At 40.6% G+C, this 21,899-nt stretch overlaps 1 protein-coding gene across 8 annotated transcripts in view; it reads right to left on the reverse strand.

Moving 5' to 3' along the window:
- RAPGEF4 (Rap guanine nucleotide exchange factor 4) overlaps positions 1 to 21,899 on the reverse strand; it is a 143,465-nt gene that overhangs the window by 33,663 nt on the left and 87,903 nt on the right. For 6 of the 8 annotated variants that reach the window (XM_068967887.1, XM_068967886.1, XM_068967881.1 and 3 more), the window contains 6 exons: positions 18,770 to 18,848; positions 5,000 to 5,150; positions 3,201 to 3,289; positions 2,458 to 2,488; positions 2,162 to 2,240; positions 572 to 718 (listed from right to left, as the gene is read on the reverse strand). In XM_068967887.1, coding sequence (XP_068823988.1) covers positions 572 to 718; positions 2,162 to 2,240; positions 2,458 to 2,488; positions 3,201 to 3,289; positions 5,000 to 5,150; positions 18,770 to 18,848 — 576 coding nt within the window. The remainder of the gene's footprint in view (positions 1 to 571; positions 719 to 2,161; positions 2,241 to 2,457; positions 2,489 to 3,200; positions 3,290 to 4,999; positions 5,151 to 18,769; positions 18,849 to 21,899) is intronic. The other 2 variants (XM_068967885.1, XM_068967882.1) reach the window with 1 other exon arrangement.

Below are 21,899 nucleotides of genomic sequence, written 5' to 3' on the forward strand. Positions count from 1 at the left end.
GCCTGCAATGCAGGAGACCAGGGTTTGATCCCTGGGTCAGGAAGATTCCCCTGGAGAAGGGAATGGTAACCCACTCCAGTATTCTTGCCTGGGAAATCCCATGGACAGAGGAGCCTGGTGGGCTACAGCCCATGGGGTTGCAAAGAGTCAGACATGAATGAACAACTAAGCACGTTGTGTTATTTCAGGTATATAGCAAAGTAATTCAGGTATACGTATATATGTATTTCTACAGACATACACACACATATATATTTTTTCAATTCTTTCCTATTATAGGTTATTACAGCATTAAGCCTTTCTGTTTAGGGTTTATAGGAAAACTCCAGGCTGACATCCACACCAGAGACCTCATTCCAGCTGCCTCTTCATCTCTTTCTGCTTCAGAGTGGGCACCTACCGGATAGAGGATGTTAAGACACTAGCCCAGCCCACTTCTAACCACCTTCATTTCTGTTATTTGTGGGAGCACACACAGCACTTGTCTCTTTGGATCAGCTTCAAAGGGCCCCGCTAACTGCCTGCCAGGGTTCTGTTTGATGGCATAGTCCCCTCTACAGAAGGCTCTTACCTCCCCCGGAACTCATCTTGACGATGATCAGGCCTTCCCCAGAGCCCAGTTTGTCGGCAACTGCGCTGAGGACTTCCTTCACCGAGGCAGCCACTGGTACCCGGATGGTTGTGTAGGTGTGGTCCAAGCAATAGACTTTAAACAGAACTATTGGGAAGACAGCAACCATAAGATAAATTGGTCTCGGGAGTTCTTAAAAAAAACCCCATAAGCTATGCAAAATGTTTGGATGTATCCTCCAAAATTTGCTTCGCCTTGCCATTCTTATGACTTGTATTTATTTGTGCTCATGGATGCCTACACTTGTCCTCTTCTAAAACTTACCTTAGCGTTGGTCTAAGAACAGTTCATGACTGCCAATCCCAGTTACAAAAACCACAACAGATAGTTGTGAAAAACCCACACACAGGTCATGGGAAAAGAATGAGAGGCATGTTTAGGCACGTTTTTCAGGGTCTGCCCTTGGCTGTGAGTGTTTCTTTTTCACAATACAGGAGTGTTGTGTGGTAGGCAGATCACTAGATTCCCACTGCCTAGTTCAGTGGTGGCGAGTCAGCATTAACACTCTTGCAGACAGGAGTGCTTCTGCCTGGGGTCATGAACATTTGCTAAGATTCCTGCTCACTTGTCCACTGGTGTGTGTACTCTGAGGCCTGGGCACACGGCTTGGGTGGTGTTTAGTTCAGTAAATCTGCATGTGGTATCCACACGTTCAGTTCTGAACACACAAGTCCTGGAAGTAATTCTACCTCCTGAAATTCTTGAGTTTGGGGCACCCCTAAATTACTACATTCGTCTGTGGCTGAAGATGAAGATTGCAGCAGGATCATTTTATTTTGGCTGTGACTCTTCGAAGAAATCTTAACCAAGCAAACAATAGCAGCTGGCATCTGGGCCTCCCTGATGGGCACTAACAAGGTAGTGGTCAGGGCCGGGGGCACTCTTCCTGGGTGGGAGCCCTGTTCGGCAGGTGAGCAGCTGACCCTGGTGCTCCACCTCTGAGCTGCTAAATCGCTTCAGTCGTGTCCGACTCTGTGCGACCCCATAGACGGCTTCCTACCAGGCTCCTCTGTCCCTGGGATTCTCCAGGCAAGAACACTGGAGTGGGTTGCCATTTCCTTTTCCAATGCATGAAAGTGATAAGTGAAAGTGAAGTCGCTCAGTCGTGTCCGACTCCTAGCAACCCCATGGACTGCAGCCCACCAGGCCCCTCCGTCCATGGGATTTTCCAGGCAAGAGTACTGGAGTGGGTTGCCCTTGCCTTCTCTGCCACCTCTGAGAGGCATCTGCAAAACACCAACCACCTTCCAGCCACCTTGACAACTGGCCCCTGAGATAATCTTTCTCTCCTTCAAGGAAAGGTGGCAGTGGGGTAGAGGCAGAATCAGAGAAGTGTGGACAAGCACCTTGGCTCCAGGTACCAAGTTCAAGGACAAAAATAATTGGAATGCCAAAGGCACTTCCAAGCAAACCATCTGGAGTGCACAGAGAGCCAAGAAAAGCTATTCTGGGGGCCCAAGGGGTGATGCCCAGAGGGAAGATTTCATTCTGACTTTAAATAATCTATACATGCTGGAAAAGAAATCTCACCTTCATCAGAGCCACGGATAGGCTGGCGCTTCTGGGCTCTCTCATCGCCTGTGTTGAACTGTTGCAAAAGAACTTTGTGCTGTAAAAATAATAACAATAGTAGCTGCCATAAGGGGAGGATGACAGATGAATGTCTGCAACTCAGAGGACACATGTCTGAGAAGCAGAGTCAAGAAATAAAGAAAACATATTTTGTATTTACAGAGACATCACTGTCACATATTGTGATGTTATGTTTCTGGAGAACTGTCAGTCTACAGGGCACAGTTAGAGAATCCTGATCCATTGCCACTGACCTTCTTTTGTGGAGCCTTTGCATCTTCTGAACTACGAGAAACAGAGAAAGCACATTATTTAATACTGTTGGTACTATTAAATTGCTTCATTTGTATATAACTTTAATCTTGTGTTAGACATGAAATCACAGCATCCCTTCAGGAGGCAATATGAGCCTCCTTATTTTAATACCAAGAGGCCAAAGCACAGAGAGGACAGCTAAGAGATCAGCTCTTGTCCCAGGCAGATCCCTGGTCTAAGTGAGGCTAAAAGCTGGGATTGCTCATTCTCAAAGTCTATCTAGTTAGCCAGTATTTAATCAGTGGCTCAAAGGACAGCATGTGCAAACCCGTGTTTCCATTTAGAGGACACAAGTATTCACCATTAACAGCTTTGGCAGCATAACGTGAATTTCCCAGGTAAGTAATTCTCTTCAAACTTTGCTTAAATGCCACTGACCACTGTGGTGTTGGATTCCCTGCCTTGAACCAAAGGGACCCAGGTTTATTGAGTCAGATGTCCAAGGAGGATCTCTGGCTCCCCAGGCTTTCTCTGGGCAGCTGTCCGGTGCAGAAGGCAGCTGAGCAGAATCTCCACCTTTTTGTTCACCTGGCCTGACTGCACCCCCTTGCCTGAGGCCCACATCACTCAAATCAGCTTTCACCCTTTGTGGGGACAAAGGACTTTTTGGATGATGATGTGATTGAGAGTCAGCAGACACTTACTTGGTGAAAGCTCACCCCAAAGCCAAGCCCTTCCTTACATTTGCTTGACAATCTTCTCCAGCTCAGGCAGTTGCTCCTTGAGGGCGGCAAGCATCCGGGCATCATCTGATACAGACACATAAAACTCCTGTAATTGGCAAAGGTCACAGGCTATTAACAAGAACTGCAAAGGGTATGTAATTCTGCAAAGAGCAACAAAGACATGTCCCTATGTCATCTGCCTCGCTAGCATCTCCAGACCATGGTTTCATGGACTAGGGACAAATAAGAAAATGTTGCAGCATGTCTAAATTCAACATGGCAAGTGAGAAAAAAATGTTGGAAACTGGTAGTGATGCATGCGTTCCATTGTGAGTATAATTAATGCCACTGAATTGTACACTTAAGAATGATTAAAATAGCAAGTTTTATGATTGCTGTGTTCTACCACAATAAACAAATTAAAAAAATTTAAATCGCAAATGAAGTGTTTATATGATATTTATACAGAAGGCAAAGCAACGCAGTGTTCTGGAATGGGTTATTTTATAGTCTTTAAGAGCACTTCTTTCACCTCAGTATTTTTTTCAGGGGAATTTTAATATTTATTTTGAATATTATTTTAGTATTTGTTGTTTATTTAATATTTACTACTAGTCGTGGTTAACTGTTGGTGGTAAAAGTACAGCCATGGTTTTTAGCACTGCACCGAAGTTTTGTGGAGTTTATGTCACTAACTCAGGACTCTTCACTGATGTCTGGGATGGTTCCGCCCACTGAGCAGCAGCATCCGTGCCCTGCTTTGTGCAGGGGCAGTGGGCTCCCCAGCAGAAGCCGAGAGCTGTGGCAGCAGCAGCATCACCATCATTCTGACTCATCTGCAAAATGGTCCTTTACTCGAAGCAATGGGTAGAAGCCATAACCCAATGACCCAAGTGGCTATTGTCCCTCTACATCTTCACAATCCTTCATTCCATAGTCTTGAGGGACTCTCATCATCCACCTTTCCTCCCAGCCTCATTTCTCTGCCTGCCAAATGATATGACTAAAAAGGAGTGAGTGGGGATGTTTCCTTTGGACAATTCATTCTTAAACAGACTGTTTGTTGCCTTTTGCCTGCACAGAAGTAAGGTCCTCATCTCAGTTTCTGAGCACAGAGTGAATCGTTAAGGATTAAATGCTCAGGTCACTGGTGTAACGTGGGCTGGAGCCATGGGAAGGAAAAGGAAGTTCAGCTTAAATCAGTGTTTACAAAGTACATCATGGCCCTTCAGAACCACTTCATGGGCCTAAGAATTCTTTAATAAAGTTATCTGCTCCACTGTACTCAAAAACATCACCATGTGATCTAGTAATCCCACTTCTAGGAATAGAACCAAAAATAGACCTATTTGTACAAAAATGTTCATTACACTGCTCTTCTAGGAAGGTAAAAATGGAAATGATATATTCAACAATATGGGAAGAAATAAATATATCTGTGGCATAGCTACTCAAAGGCCATTAGAAAATTTTATTAGAAAGACTCTACTGACATAGAAAAATCCTTACATAAAGTAGAAAAGGCATCCTGTGAAATGATGGGTACTATGTTGATTATAACTACAGAAAATATAACAAAGAAAGCAACTAAATGAAACTACATCAGAATGCTACTACCAGTTACTGAATTAGACTGGCAGGATAATGGATGATGCTTTTCTTTATACTTTTCTGATAGTACCTTTCTGATGAATGAACATGTTAACAAAGTCTAGAATTTGCGCTTACATTCTCTCTAGGGAAGCTGCCATGCCTGTGGGTGGTCCCTGTATTGTAGGACAAAGACACACTCTTGGAAGGAATGATCCCCACATACCTCCAGGAAAGCCATGGCCACGTCATCCTCTTGTAGGATGTCTCCATACATGGCAGCCCACTGCAAAACCAGGCGGATGACTCGCCTCTTGTTGTTGAGGGCATAATCCATTTTCTCTTGTTCTGTACCTTGTGAAGGCTGTGCATGGTAAGTACCAAGGAGTCAAGGAAGAATATCTAGCCATTTCACTTCACTTCTTTTACAAGCAAAGGTAGAATGACAGATCCCAGCTCCAGGAAGGCCTTTTGGACTGATGGAATTTCTTCCTTAGGCCCTCAAGAAAAGCCCCACTTGCCTAAAAGTTCTGGACCAAATGCATACAAACCCAGCAGACTTTGCCTTGATAGTAGCACAAAGAATTAGACTTGCACGGGTCTACTTGGACTCGTGTGTTGATAAGAATTCTCCTTGCACCTAGCTTTGGCTCTCATCATATTCCGTGCCTGCCCTTTGCACTGCCTTCACTTCTGTGGGTGGTAACGCTTCCTGCTGTTGGGCCTAACCAACTCTCTTTGGCTCCCACAATTCTGGACACATCTCTATAATCCCTCATTATATGCACTTCAGTTAAACCCTTACAAGTGGGTATCTGGTCCTTCTGGAACTGTGACTGATATAAAAAATATACGGGAAGTTAAGCGAGGCTTAAGATGATAAACTCACTGAGGGTTAGGATGAGGAAATCTTCCTACTATATCCGTCTTCTGGTGAGGGACTCAGACACACTTTTTATGCATCCTTCTCTTGTTTAGAACCATAATTTAATTCACATTGGCTTTTCATGCATTAATGGCTAGTCATCCTAACTATAAACTCTTTGAGGCTAGGTTAATACATTATTCTTCTTATATTCTGAACCATGCCTAGCACACTGATGCTTACATGGAAATTTTACCCATTAATACAACAGATACTTGATAGAGTGTCTACTCTGTGTGTCTGGTGAAGGTCCTTGCTCTCAGTTGACATTCTTCTGTGGATTACAGTAGGGAGAACAGAACATGTGATCAAGAAAGATTTTAGATTAGACATACCATTCCCTTTTCAGTGATTTATAGTAATTCATATTATAGACAATTCATTCATAAAACAGTTTCCTCTTTTTACCTGACACTTGCACACAGAGTACCTCAGTTAAGCCCTACTTTATAGTCTTGTGATGAAAGACATTGTTCTTTTTCTACAGGTTAGCAAACTGACAGTAAAGGAGTGTGAACGACCAAGATTACCTTGTGAGTTTTAAATCCAAGACTGGTTTTAAATCCAAGACCCCTAATTCCAACTAGTTTAGTCCCCATTACACAATATCGCCATGCCTCATACCTGGCTGCAAGACTGAGCATGTCCTAGCTTACAATCATGACTTAAAAGACACTGTAGAAAACTGTCCCGTGGCAGTGCTGTACCTGGGAGCTAAACCAGTCAAGGGCCTTTTCTAAAGGGACTATAAATAATGATCAAGGCAAATGACAGAATCTTAAAGCAAAGGTTTACTGCATGTAAATGGGTTGCAAAATGGCTTTCATAAATTGAGCACGGGATTCACAAAAAAAGAAAATTGCTCAACCTGTATTGCTACAATTCTCTTTGAGCTTACAATAAAACAGGGAAGAAAGATCACTTTATGTGAAAATTATTTCTTTTTGGATTAACCCTTTGATCTCTTGCTTGTAGGCACACATAACTCAGTTTTTCTTTCCAAAGAATTGTAATGCTGGCCATTACATTTTAAGACTTTTTAGAGTACCTTGTAGTATAGTCAGGCACGTGGTGGGTACCAAATGGGTAATTCTTGGCTGATTGAAAACCATGTGTTCATTCATCTACAAGTCAATAAGAGAGAGAGAGACTCTTTCCTACTTGTATGAGGCTGAAATGTTTGAAATATCAAAATGATAGCAAGATGATATAATTCTAACTTTCTAGGTTACCTTGACTTGGATCAAGGAAGCAACACAAACACTTGTGTACTGGATCCAGAAACATCAGCTGCACGCCTGTGGCTAACCTAGAGGGATTTAGTGTAGAATGCCTAAATTGTCATTGTCTCGGTGGGTCAGGCAAAGATTCTTCTTGTCTTCTCTCTTGCTGGGGAAATCTGTCTTTTGTCTACAGTAAAAGATAGAAGAACACAACTGGAAGGATTAACATGTTTAACACTTCAAATGTGTGTAGAGCATTACAGTTTATAAGAAATATGTTCAGTGTGCTTACATGATCATGTAATGCTCTCCACAAACCTGAAGGGTAAATATTTACAGAGGAGGAGACTGAGGGTCAGAGAAGACTTCTGCCCAAGGTTGTTCAGTGAGTAAATGGCAGGACTTACAAACCCAGACAGGGCTCTTTCCATTATCGCCACCCCCATGGCCCAAACAGTGGCTATAGTGATGATACACTAGTGCTTGGGTTCATGAAATTATTAGGAGTAACTGCATCTGGGAAGCAAAAATCCTAGCAGGAGAGGTTTCTTCTTCTCTTTTCCCTCTCTCTCCCTTCCTTAATTTTTTGTTGAATTCCTAGCTTTCTAGAGATGACTCAGCTGGTCCAATCCTGAAACCTGATACTAAGGCAGGCTGACTGCCTGCCACTCTTCACGTATACTCCATAGCCTCCTGGAGCTAGAATTGACTGAATCCAGTGGGATCAGGAAGAGGCTTTCCCTTTTTTTCTTGTGAAAGTTACACATTTGCCTCTGGAAATAAACAAAAGGAAGCATTGATTTGTTTCACAAAGTCTTACCTTTCCTCTTTCAGGTATTTATTTACTAAGATGGAATGGGATTTAATAGCACTTTTATAGCTGAATCCTGGTATGTGCTCAAGGATTCGGCCCCTCCACAGACAACATACTATTCTATTCATTAACAGTCTGCTGAACCAGATTCTCAGAGGACACAGACAGGACTTTACATGTAATTGATTAGATGGTTACAGGTGAGGTACTGGGGCTTCTGTTTATCCCCATGACAATCTATCCAGGTGTTTAGAACATTTATGTGATTTTTAGATTTTATTTAACTCCTACAAAAAACAAGTGGAGAGAGAAAACTATATTCCCTTCAGATAGTAATCAAAGAATAAAGAACATCTCACCAGGCCCCTTGTCTCAGTATGATGTCAAAAATGCACCCTAACAAGAGTAACATTTCAAATATAGTCTGTTCATAAATTCACATACATCAGAAAGGCTGCAAAAACCATTACTTTTTGTGGTTAAAGCTGGAGTCATAATGTGTCAACCATTTGATGGAGAAAGTCTAATGTGGAATAAAAATCTGAGTCTTCTCTGACACAAATAACAGTTTAAAAGGATTATTAATGCATACCACACACATTTTTAACATATGAAGGACACTATTGAAAATACATACTTAGCTAATGTCTATGTCAAGAGTAGATTAGTAAAGAATATAAAATACATGATAATCTAATGATTTATTATCAAGAAATACATGTATAGAATAAGAATAAGGTCATGACTCATAATATCATGACAGCTGGATTCTGGTAAGAAGCAATATGGCTACTCGAATTCATGGGGAAAAGAGTCATAGAAAGATAATACGGTTCTGGTATCTGATTCTCGTACCTCATAGAGTGCTAGGTTAAAGTCTGTAAGAGATTCTGGAATTATTCCCTGAATTGTTACTTTCTACACAATTAAGAAAAGGCCAGAATAGTCAGTGGCCAAATGCATCACTCGTATACTAAGGTGATTTCAGACGATTCACAGAATCATAGAATCTGAGTGGTAAAAGTCCTCTGATGTTTGTCTCCTTCAACTCCTCCATTTTAGAGGCAAAGAAACATGTAGAGTGAGGTGAAGTGATTTGTTCCTGAAACTTATCAATGGGATTCTTAGAACAAGAACTCGGTTTTCTTACCTCCCTTCCCAGTACTCTGTTGACTTCTCTATGTTATTGTGTGTCTAATGTTATTCTTTCTTTATCCAAACATATATTACGCAGCAGAATTAGGTGACTTAGCATTTTGTTGGATAATGGAAAAATCCATCTGAGATACAGAGCCTATCCCCCAAAGCCCTCAGAGAAGGCAAAAAGCACATAGAGAAGACCAAGGTTTAATGGTTGCAGCCTTCACGATCTGAGAACCAGGAAGGCAGGACCCCTCGGGTCTGAAGAGACCCTCTCTGCTATAGTTTTAACCACTTCTCTTGTCCAATGCCTGTTGCTTTAGAAAAAACGCTAAAATTACCGATGATTCAGATCCTAACTTGACGTTTCTCATTATGGTAATAAGACCATTCACATCCAAGAGCATTAAATCAGAATCCTTCAGCAACATGGATGGAACTACAGATTATTATATTAAGTGAAGTAAGTGAGACAGAGAAAGTCAAATATTATCACTTACATGTGGAATCTAAAAAATAGATACAAATGATTTACATACAAAATTGAAATAGACCCACAGACATAGCAAACAATCTTATGGTTACCAAAGGGGATAGAGGAATGGGGAGAGATAAATTAGGAGTTTGGGATTAATATGTGTGTGTGTGTATATGTAGTGTGTGTGTGTGTTGGTTGCTGAGTCATGTCCGACTCTTTGTGACCCCATGGACTGTAGTTCACCAGGCTCCTCTGTCTATGGAGCTCTCCAGGCAAGAATACTGGAGTGGGCTGCCATTCCTTCTCCAAGGGACCTTCCTGACCCAGGGATCAAACCTGGGTCTCCCACATTGCAGACAGATTCTTTACCCTCTGAGCCACCAGGGAAGCCCAATATATATGTGTGTGTGTGTGTGTGTGTGTATAAAATAAGACCTACTGTGTAGCACAGGGAAGTATATTCAACAACTACTAATAACCTATAATGGAAAAGTATCTGAAAAAGAATATATGTATATAAAACATGCTGTGCTAAGTTGCTTCAGTCGTGTCTCTTTGCGATCCTATGGACTGCAGGCCATCTGGCTCCTCTGCCCATGGAGTTCTGCCATGCCACATTGAAGCTATATTCTTTACCATCTGAGCCACCAGGGAAGCCCAAGAATACTGGAGTGGGTAGCCTATCCCTTCTCCAGGGGATCTTCCTGACCCAAGAATTGAGCAGCAGTCTCTTGCACTGCAGGCAGATTCATTACCAGCTGAACTACCAGGGAAGTATATATATATATATTTAAATATTGTTTTAGTTTCAAGTGTAGAGCAAAGTGATTCATATATATGAATATATTCATATATATACACACATACATATATATGTATTCATATACATATTCATATATATATATGAATCACTTTGCTCTACACTTGAAACTAAAACAATATTTAAATTAACTATACTTCAAAAAGAAAAAAATGAAAACAAATACGAAAAACAGAATCCTTAAGAGCAGGAACCATGTCTTAAACTCATTGTGAATCTCTGCATTTCCTAATAAAGGACTGGGCACATGAAACATAAAAAGCCTCGAATGTTTACCTTAAACTATTCAATGACACTGTTTGGAGTACTACATATAATACTATTTTCTTCATACTTCTCCCCGCCCCCGTCCACCCCAATCCGCAGCTCTTTAAAGTGAAAGTTGCTCAGTTGTATCTGATTCTTTGTGACCCCATGGACTATACAGTCCATGGAATTCTCCAAGCCAGAATACTGAAATGGGTAGACTTTCCTTTCTCCAGGGGATCTTCCCAACCCAGGGACTGAACCCAGGTCTCTCACATTGCAGGTGGATTTTTACCAGATGAGCTGCAAGGGCTAGGTAGCCTATACCCTTCTCCAGCGGATCTTCCCAATCCAGGAATTGAATCAAGGTCTCTTGCATTGGAGGCAGATTCTTTACCAACTGAGCTATGACGGAAGCCCAAGTGAAAGTCACTCAGTTGTGTCTGACTCTTTGCGACCCCATGGACTATACAGTTCATGGAATTCTCCAGGCCAGAATACTAGAGTGGGTAGCCTTTCTCTTCTCCAGGAATCTTCCCGACCCAGGAATTGAACCCAGGTATCCTGCACTGCAGGTGGATTCTTTACCAACTGAGCCATAAGGGAAGCTCTTTAAAGGGAAGCTCTTTAAAACTATCTAAATTACCTTTAATTCCATTTTGTTGAGATATTATATACAAATCATAGATATATTCTAAATAACTTTATATTCAATGTCACCAGGTTACGTCTACAACAAATACCAACTTCTGGCATATTTTTTAAATAGAATATTTCACTTATTGGGTACTTAGTCTACAGGCCCACAGGCTTTTAGAATGACTAAATCTTCATTGAATCAGACCAACTCCTTTGACATCACAAAATCATGGATGAGGACAAACTGGATCTGCTTTCAACAAGGTATCTGGGCTGGGACTCAGAAGAGGTAAAGGCCACAGAGCCTTTCTACCCCGCCAACAGCAGGTTTAATATTCCATTGAGTCATTTTCCTCATGCCGGCTCTGCTGTTCAAACACTATAATTATTTCATATATTTTTACCTAGTTATTATCTTACTCACCACAGGCACCTGTAATTTTTCTGTATTTTTTTTTTTACTGCTCATTTACTTATTCTTAATTCAGCTAATAATGGTTCCACGTATTAAAATTATCATGGGGAAAGTAAGTGAAAACCTCCTAGGATGTAGAGGCAGCAGATTCATTACAGCCTACAACAGGGAATGAAATATTATGTATACTTTTTGCAGTAAGTACATGCTAATTATGCAGCTATTTATAAAACACTTATCAACATTCAAACTGATACTCTTCAATGTTGTTGTGTTTTAAAACCCTGCTTTGCATGCAAGATCTCTGCTTGAAGCTGAAAACAAACTTTGGGGGTCATCTGCCCACTGACTCAACTTTGCTATATTCTTTACCTTATGCTATATTCGTCTCGTGGTGTACAATCATTTGTTTTTAGAGGGGCAATATTTATAAGGGGCTTTAAGGTTTATAATGTACTTTCACACACATAGCCTTATTTGATCTTCACAACCTGGTGAGGAGGGTAGGGCAGGTATAATTACCCCTATTATACAGGCAGGGTTCAGGGAGGTTAAAGATAATTGCAAATAATATAGCTTATAGGATATAGGTTTTAAACACATGTCTCCTGACTTCAGAACGCTTGTTTTCCCCACTGTATTATGGGCCCCTTTACCACCCAGCTTGCCTTTTGAAGCACCTCCCCTCCCCCATCCTGAGCACTAAATCTGTTCCTTCCTAGATGCAACATATGCTTGGGAACTCAAGTTCTGGAATTAGACCACCTGGGTTCATCTTGCAGCTTCCCCACTTTTCTATGAGACCAGTCTCTCCATCAGTAAACTTCCTAGGATAGCTGTTGAGGAGGAGATGAGGCAATACTGTGAACCATGTAGAGCATATCTCAGACACACCAGCTGCTCAGTTAAAGGTGAGCAATCATCAATATTATGACCGCTCTACCTCTGGAAATAATTCAGAATCTTGAAATGGGTGGTTTTGGAATTCTTCACAAGACCTGGCATTCCTGGGTTGATCTCTGTGATTAACACAGCTGCTCCTCTGTTTGTGTGTACCTGTTAACTTGGAGCTCACAGAAGCTCTTCCTACTTATTTTCTTGCTCAGAATTTTTTTTTCTCACTGATTTTCAGAATTCTCTGTTTTTAGAAGTCTCTAGTTCTTGGTTAGTTTTAGTTTTAGGTAGTGAAAGTGAAGTCGCTCAGTCATGTCCGACTCTTTGCGACCCCATGGACTGCAGCCCACCAGGCTCCTCCGTCCATGGGATTCTCCAGGCAAGAATATTGGAGTGGGGTGCCATTTCGGGGGCTTGTACTCGTAGCAGAGCAGTTAGGACTTGGTCTAATGCAACACATTGCTTAGGTTCAAATACTGTCCCAACCCTTGTTTTTGTTGTTGTTCAGTCGCCCAGTTGTATCCTACTCTTTGCAACCCCATGGACTGCAGCATGCCAGGCCTCCCTGTCCCTCACCATCTCTTGGAGTTTGCCCAAGTTCATGTTCATTGCATCGGTGATGCCGTTCAGCCCTCTCATCCTCTGACGCCCTCTTCTCCTTCTGCCCTCGATCTTTCCCAGCATCAGGGGTTTTTCCGTTGAGTCATCTGTTCACATCAGATGACCAAAATACTGGAGTTTCAACTTCAGCATCAGTCCTTCCAGTGAGTATTCAGGGTTGATTTCCCTTAAGATTGACTGGTTTGATCTCCTTGCTGTCTTAAGGGACTTTCAGGAGTCTTCTCCAGCACCACAGTTCAAAGGCATAAATTCTTTGGTGTTCTGCCTTCTTTCTGGTCCAGCTCTCACAATCATATGCAACCACGGGGAAGACCATAGCCTTGACTATATGGACCTTTGTCAGCAGAGTAATGTCTCTGCCTTTCAACACACTGTCTAGATTTGTCATCGCTCTCCTGCCAAGAAGCAATTGTCTTCTGATTTCATGGTTGCAGTCACCATTTGCAGTGATTTTGGAGCCTGAGAAGAGGAAATCTACCACTGCTTCCACCTTACCCCTTCCATTTGCCATGCAGTAATAGGGCCGGATGCCATGGTCTTGGGTTTTTTTTTTTAGTCTTAAGCCGGCTCTTTCACTCGCCTCCTTCACCCTCATCAAGAGGCTCTTTAGTGCCTCTACACTTTCTGTCATTAGAGTGGTGTCATCCACATATCTGAGGTTGTTGATGTTTCCCCTGCCAATCTTGATTCTGGCTTATACCTCATCCAGCCTGGCATTTCTCATGATGTGCTCAGCATACACTTTAAACCAAAAGGGTGACAGCAGATAGCCCTGCTGTACTTCTTTCCTGACCATGAACCAATCAGTTGTTCCATACAGGGTTCTAACTGTTGCTTCTTGACCCACATACAGGTTTCTCAGGAGACAGGTAAGATGGTCTGGTATTCCCATCTCTCTGAGAGTTTTGCACAGTTTGTCATGATCTACAACCCTTACTAGTAGGTAACTTGGTGCACATTACTTATCTGCTCAGTCTCACTTCCTTAATGTAAAAAGAGTACACATCTCCCAGGGTTAATATGAGGCTGAGAAAGATACATATAAAATATTTTGTAGAACATCTGATAATCTTTCAAAGTCATTTTCTTTGAAAGAGGATACTGTGTTCATAGCATCATCAAACGAAGGCTTCTTATTTGAAAAAAACTCTCAAATTGCATACTTGCAGGAGTAAATTGCTCTCATAGTGACACATAGATCAAACATTTTTTCAGAAACCAAGTAAGGGACTAAAATGATAAAATTTGGCTCCAACAGAATTTAAGCTGACAATCTTCCTTAGAAATGCAAAGAATATTCCTAAAAACATGGCGTTAAGAATCTGATGCCCTTTTGTAAGTCTTGGTTTACAAATTTTGGTTAGTGTTCCTCTTAGAGAATCCAAGTCAGCTTATAAAGAGAACACCCCCAGATCATATTCACAAAGAAATAAGAGATGGATACTCTGCCTTTTCAATAAGGAAACCTATTGTATTTACTCTGTGTAAGGCAGTTTTAGCTAAAACTTAGTGTTCAGTAAATATTTGTGGAATTATCTGAACAAAATGATGGAGTTTTATTTGCATATATTGATTTCAAAAGATCTACAGCATATACTGGTAGATGAAAGAACACATATTTTTAAAAAGCATGTATAACATGATCTCACATACACAAAATTATACATGTATATACTTTCTGAAAGATTTTTCATAATTCAACAATGAGACACCAGGTGAACTTTGTTCTCTTTTTCTGTAAATTGAATTTTTCACAGTAAGAATGTTCTATTTTTAACGATGACCAAGCCATTTACATTTAGAGAAATGATATGAAAAAATTAATAGCAGAAAAATGGCTCTGTTTGTTTAGTAACAAAACATACATAATTATTTAGAGTATGACCCATTCTTATATTTCAAAGCATATATCTAAACATATAGAAAAAAGACTGAAAGGCTACATATCAAAATGTTAACCATAGTAATACCTGGTAAGGTTATAAGGGGCGGGGGGTTAATATTCTTTTTAAAGACAACCAGAAAATTGAACTGTATTTTAAGTGCAGATTTTAAAAAGATTAAAGAAACTAGAGATGAAAAGTACAGAAATTGAACAAATATAATTTAAGAAACTCATTATAAAGCACTTGTATTCATCAGGCCAAATCATGTCCCAAGCATATCTAATGAATAGAATCTCTCTCATTAGCACATAAAAGGCCTGAAATATTAATGTTAAACAGAGTTCTACCATCATCTCCTATGCTAAAAGCAAAATTGGAGGAGACGCACAATGTGGATTAAGGACAGAAAGACGCCAGTGGCTCAGAGCTCAAGTCTTTTCTGTACTAGTAATTACCTTTCTCTGAGCAAATCATAATTTTTCATTATCCTAGTTTATTGATTTGGAAAAAGAGCAGTGAAAATACTGACTTCTTCATAGTGCTGCTATGAAAAGTCACACATATTAATAAGTACTTTAAACACACACAGCCAAATCAACGCACTTAATTTAAGTGCTTTAATGGAACGCAGTTAAGTATTTTACTATCCCTAAATCCCATAACAACATGGGTATTAGCCCACTTGTTCAGTTTTACATTCTAGCTCCCTGTCACACGAGGACATGGTGCTAAACAGTTTATAAGTGGTTTTTTTTTTTTTTTTCCCTGACTGTTCATCTTCTATTTCTCCACTTTCTCTATTTTTCTTTATAGGCAGTCTCTGAAAAACTATTCAGTGAAGTGCTTTGCCTTCCTTTGACCAAGACGTCACCCACCAGTCACCCAAGCTACTCCCAGGGATGTGGGAATGAGGCAACGGCCCAGGAAGCTGAGCTGGTAAAGAATCCGCCTGCAGTGCAGGAGACCCCGTTTGATTCCTGGGTTGGGAAGATCCCCTAGAGAAGGGATAGGCTACCCACTCCAGTATTCTTGGGCTTCCCTGGTAGCTCAGCTGGTAAAGCATCTGCCTGCAATGTGTGAGACCTGGGTTCAATCCCTGGGTTGGGAAGATCCCCCAGAGGAGAAAACAGCTACCCACTTCAGTATTCTTGCCTGGAGAATTCCACGGACTTTAGCCACCAGATTCCTCTGTCCATGGGGTCACAAAGAGTCGGACTTGACTGAGCAACTTTCACTTTCACTTTAGTCTAGCAGCTGTTCCTTCGCTGCCGCCTGCAAAGCTCCTTTCTAAGGCCTGGGCTCTAAGGATTCCTTCCATTCCCTGAGTTACCCCATCCTTATTGCTTAAGTCAGTTACAGTTTGTTCATGTTACTTATGATTGAAAAAGAAGCTTATGTAAGGAAGCTATATAGCATCTCTCTGGAGCCAAACACACTAGAAATTGAGTCCTTAACATGGTTTAAACACACTTAACACACATGATCTTCAAAGATACAGCCCTTTCCATTTGCCTGCCTGCAGCAGGATGCCTTCCTGGCCTCCCAGGCATTACAGGACAGTAATTCTTGTTTTATTCCCAGTATCTAAGGACCGGACTTAAGCTGTCCTATATGGCACCCACTAGTTACATGTGGCTATTTACATTTAAATTAATTGAAATTAAATAAAATTAACAATACAGTTCCTTAGTCATAGAACCCAGTTTCAAGGCTAGTGGCTACTGAGCTGCACAGATACAGAACATATCCATCACTATATAAAAAAAAGTTCTATCAGACACTTTATTTGGTTTCAGCAAATTAGGCCCACTTTTATTTTAGCCAACTGAAGCACAAATAAACATGTATCATGCAATAAATTTCCAAGAAATGTTTTGAAACTCTAAAGGATAAGCTTTTGAAAGAGTTAAGTTGTGAAGGAAAAAAGTGCCACACCCCAGGCTTGGAATCCTAACACCTGGATAAATCCTAGTTCTGCCACTTGCCTTGGACATGTTTGTTTTTGAAGCTCAGAATTCTCACTTTTAAATAAAACTGACACTAACCCAATAAACTCCTATAAGGATAAAGAGGTATAATATGGGTCAGTGGTGTCTAGCATGTAAAGAGTTGTTTCAAAATAGAACAGTTAAGAGAATCTGAGTTCTCATGTGGCAGGGTGTGAAGGGGGTGGTCTGAGGACGCTAGGTAGTGCAGATGGTACCCAACCATCCTGACTCCCTCCATCTCTGAGAAAAGTTAGAACTGGACATCACAGGCCTCCCTTGAGCCTACTGTCCACTTTTCCTGCCTTCGCCCCCACTCCACATCGTTACCCCCCCCGCCCCCTCCACACCTAGGCATGGCGCAGACTTTCCCTCTATGATCTACTTTCAACACAGAGGTCAATGCTGTGAATGTTCTCAATCAATTCTGAAGGAGAACAAACTAACAAGTGAAGAAATAAAAATCTGCAAAAAGACTATCAGCTTAGTATTTGGGGCTCTGAGCTGTCAAGATGATATAACTTGGCCCATTACCTTCTCTCATCCTTCGTTTGGTTTTGTTTGCCTTAAGCTTATCAACATGCTAACTGTTGGGGAGAAAAAAAGTCTACACTCAATGGTGGTTTTAATTTTTCCTTCCAAAAATCTCAAAGGTCTAATAATGATTACCATGTATGAGCTAAAAGAGCACAGAAAGATCCTGAATGTGTTAATTTTACTTGAGAAAAACTGAATATGAGCCAGAAAGAGTTTATAATATATTTAAGTCTCATTAAACTGTCATTACTTGGAAGGATAGTTTCCAGGCAAATAAACACCCAAATCTCACTCTTGCAGCATCCTCTGAATAGCATATTCAACTCCAATCTCCTATTCTCACACCTTCTGTTGACTTCAAAGAGAATTATGAACAAGGAAATGAGAATCAGGTAGGGCAATTATAATTCTGAAAAAGGAAAACATGCCAACATTGATTGGATTGCTTAGAAAAAAAAGAAAGCTATTCTCCTTCCATATACTTAGCTGCTCAAAAAGGCCAAAGTGTTTGGGGGCCTGCATTTTTGCTGCTTTAAAAATAAAGCAGAATTGGAAAATACACTTTCACATTCCCCCAAAGTTGAGGGTTCCACTCATTAATGATATTCACTTCTTTTATTCAGCTTCTGTCTTCTGAATGTTCCCTCTGCCAGACACTGTACACCAGCTGGTCAACTCAAGAGACCACTGAAATGCTGCCCCCCAAATAAGCTCAAGAGCAAGTTACCTAGAGGAACCACCATTAGAATTTCAAGTTTTGTATCCTTGACAGAAGTCAATGGGATAATAATAAAAACAGCCATAAAGGGATAAATATCAGTATCTAGAGGATAGGGTTGACTAGGATGAATGTGAAAGAAAAGTGGCCCCACAATGATACCTTGTATATATCTCAGCAGGTCCGCAGTCTGATTAAACTACAGCTTAGAGGGACACAAACAAATCACGGTCCATCCTGCCAGGCGTAAAGTCTGTCTCCAAGCCTAGGATGTGATCCCTAATAATACTCCCTAATAATATTCTTCGCCATCACCTTCGGTAGTCTACCTCCCAGGTGTGTATATTTCTCATCAGCATCAGCTTCCTTAGGTAAATTGGCTCATGTTTCTCTACACAGGTAATAAGGAGAAAATCCTGAAACATGGCACATGAAAACCATGCTGAGGAGAGATCAGAAGTCTGTCTGTGTGTGTGTGTGTGAGGGGGGGTGGTTAGGCAGGGAAACTGCTGATGTTTCAGAGTTTGACAAGTGCAGAAAGCATAATTCTGCCTCAGTCATGACTTACCTTGAGAGCATGGGATGAAATAATGGCCTTATACATGGGAGGGGGGGGTGTCGTCAAGGGAACAGACTTTTCACAACAAAAGGATATTGGGCCACCAGAGCTGGGCAAAGCTGGGTATTTGGCATAAAAACACAGTGCATCATAACAAAGTCATTTAAAACAGAATCTGCAGGGGAGGAAAACAAAGCAGAAAAAGAAATTACATTCTTGTAGAAATGTTGAGGAAAGCAAGAGTATCTATTCATTTGTTCTTGGCCAATGGTTATATGTTGGCTTGGGGTATTGTGGTTTTACTACATGAAGAAGCATGGCATATGAAAATAAAAAGGTGAACAGAGCTTGAGATCAAAACTCAATTTCCTTAGGACAGTGGACAAAAAGTACAGTAAGTTTAAAAAGAGACAGACTTGTAATAATGGCGCTGGTCACCTTAGCTACAATAAATGAAAAAAAATACACATATAATTAAAAAACCACACATGAGCAGTGCCATGTATGCAGAATTAAGATATGGTCACTTCTTTGTCTATTTCACACCATCTGTGTTTTGTCAATGTCTATTTTCTTTATTTATTTTCTACCTTCTATTTCTAGAAGGAGCAATAAAAGGTGAAAGGGTGATAGAATTATGGAAAAAGGACATGGTAAGAGCAGAGAACTGGTGAGGGAAACAAAAGCAGCCAAAAATAAAAAAAGAAAAGAAAAAACCTGTGAGCAATAACTGAAGCAAAACAAAAGCTCTCTAGTAGATTAAAGTGGTATATGTCTTATACATGAAGCTGTTTTATAGATAGGTAAGCAGGGAGATGGCAAAAGAAATAAGGCAAGTCCCCTCAAATATGCTTCATTTTGAATCTGATGCTGGTTCTTCATTGCAAAGACAGTATTATCCAAGCAACCTTAAGGGGAAAGCACATAAAGGCAGATCTAAAAGCCTTAAGAATACACGTGTTAAAGTTTTGGAATTCAAGATGCTATGGGGGTTTTCAATTGAAAAATGAACCGCCATGGCTGAGATCTGTGAAACTCACATAATTTTTCAACTAGAAAACGGTGAAAAGTGCAAAAATTTTAACTATATATACTGAATTTCCAGTGTCTGTGTTTTAAATTAACAAAATTATCAAAGTTGGAATCAGCGACTAAAGGTTTAATCATTACACTCATTAAAAAAAAAACCTGATAATTGTCATACAGCATTACGTAAGTTTAAACTACACAATGTATTGATCTGATACCCGTATATATTGCAATCTGATTACCACCTTAGCTTGAGTTAATATCTCTGTCATGCCACACAATACCAGTATACTTAAAAACAAAATGAGAAAAAAACTACAGGAAATAAAGTTCAGTATTAAAATGTGATGGGAACTTAGTTCTAATATCAAAAATGGAATGGTCAGGAGCCGCAGCCTACGCGACAGCCATGCCATGCACTGATTTCTGGGCTTCAAGTTTTTAAGAAGCAATCATCTAGTCCCCTCCCCTTTCAGAAGTGACTTTAAAAGGAAGAATATGTTTGTTCTTCACGGGTAGTAAAAGTCTTACAGATCTTTTCTTAGATACCATCGTCTCTAATGCACTAGCATGTTCCTTTTTGGTCAAAATCACTTTAGAGAAGATGCTGGTTTTTTTGTATTATGCAATCACACATTCTGGGCTACAGTTAATCAGAGGGGAAAAATCTGCTGTATTTTTCCTGACCACAGGTCCTAGAAATATGATTTATTTGAGGTTATGTTTGCTTCTTGGAAGCAAGCTATCCCCTTGTAACTGATCCCTTCAGGATTTCCTTTTTCAAGAAAAGATCTTACCACATTCTCTTTGCTCAGACATCTTCAACCGCTTCCTCATGCTTAGCTTCACATCTAACATACTTGACGATCTGGACCCTAATTCCTAGGCCCTATCTTCTTTCCGACAGTTTGGTGTTCATGAGAGTCTAGCACAGCCAGAGCATCTGGTCCTTCTTGTCTGTTTCTGGGTCAGCACTCATGTTGCCCCTTAGGATGAAGGCTTCCATCTCCAGTCTGTAGTCACTGATTACCAGCCTTCCTTCAGGGACATTTCAAAGCTATTTCCTCTGTGACTCTCTGCCTGGTTCCTCTCAGACTTTTGATCAAGTTGTTTGCATATTCCTTTTTGTCCTCCAGGAGGTTATGCACTTTCTGGGGACAGGAGGGTGCTTTCTTATTCACATTGCTTTGTCCATAGCATCCAGCTTAGTGCCAGCCCAAGAAGATCCTCAACAAATATTGAACTGAAAATAAGTGCTCTGGAAACAGATCCTGACTTTTCTATCTGCTACACCCCAATTAATTCACTACATTAAAAACCTCAGAGAGTCTATTTATACAAAATAAGAAACTAGAATGAGAAGATAAAATAAGAAGGTAGTCAGCGGTAAATACTTTTAGAAGGAATAATAATAACAACAACAATAATGCTAACTTTACCTTGAATATAGTGCAAAGATGACAGAAACAGATTTTGAACCACCACTAAGAGTTTTGGACAAATATTTGAACTTTTAGTGAGAAATCTTCTATGGAACTCAATCCACTTAAAATATTAGCCTATGATTCTGAGAGACAGGACAGTAGCAAATTATTTTTTTTTTAAAGAGCTGAATGTGGGCTGATCCAAAGCCACACATAAGATGATAAAGTAGAGAAGGATATCAAGCTCTAATAGTAACAGTTCACTGGTGAGATTTATCTCATTCACCATCAAATCTCTGTGTAATAGTTAACATGGCTAGTTCATTGAACACTGGTATTATTAGTTGATTTTTTTTCCTCCCCATAAGATATGCTGAAGTCCAAATCCCCAGGACCTCAGAATGTGACCTTATTTGTAATTGGTTAAGATAATGAATATGGAACCTAATCCAAGATGATTGGTGTCCTTATAAAAAGAGGAAATTTGGACAGAGACACATGCATGGAGAGAAGATGATGTGAAGTGACACACGGAAAATACCATGTGAAGGTGAGGATGAGCGATCCCTCTACAAGCCCAGGGGTGCCAAAGAGTGCCATCAACCCACCCCTCAGCCAGAAGTCAGGCGAGAGATCTCAGACTCTCCCCTACAGCCCTTGGAAGGAACCAATACTGCCGGCACCTGGATCTTAGACTTCTAGCCTCTTGGACTGAGAGACATTCAAGCCACCCCAGATAGTGTTACTCTGTCACAGCGGTCCTGGAAACTAAT

Source organism: Capricornis sumatraensis, chromosome 3 (assembly GCF_032405125.1).
Source record: "Capricornis sumatraensis isolate serow.1 chromosome 3, serow.2, whole genome shotgun sequence".
NCBI classification, from domain to species: Eukaryota; Metazoa; Chordata; class Mammalia; order Artiodactyla; family Bovidae; genus Capricornis; species Capricornis sumatraensis.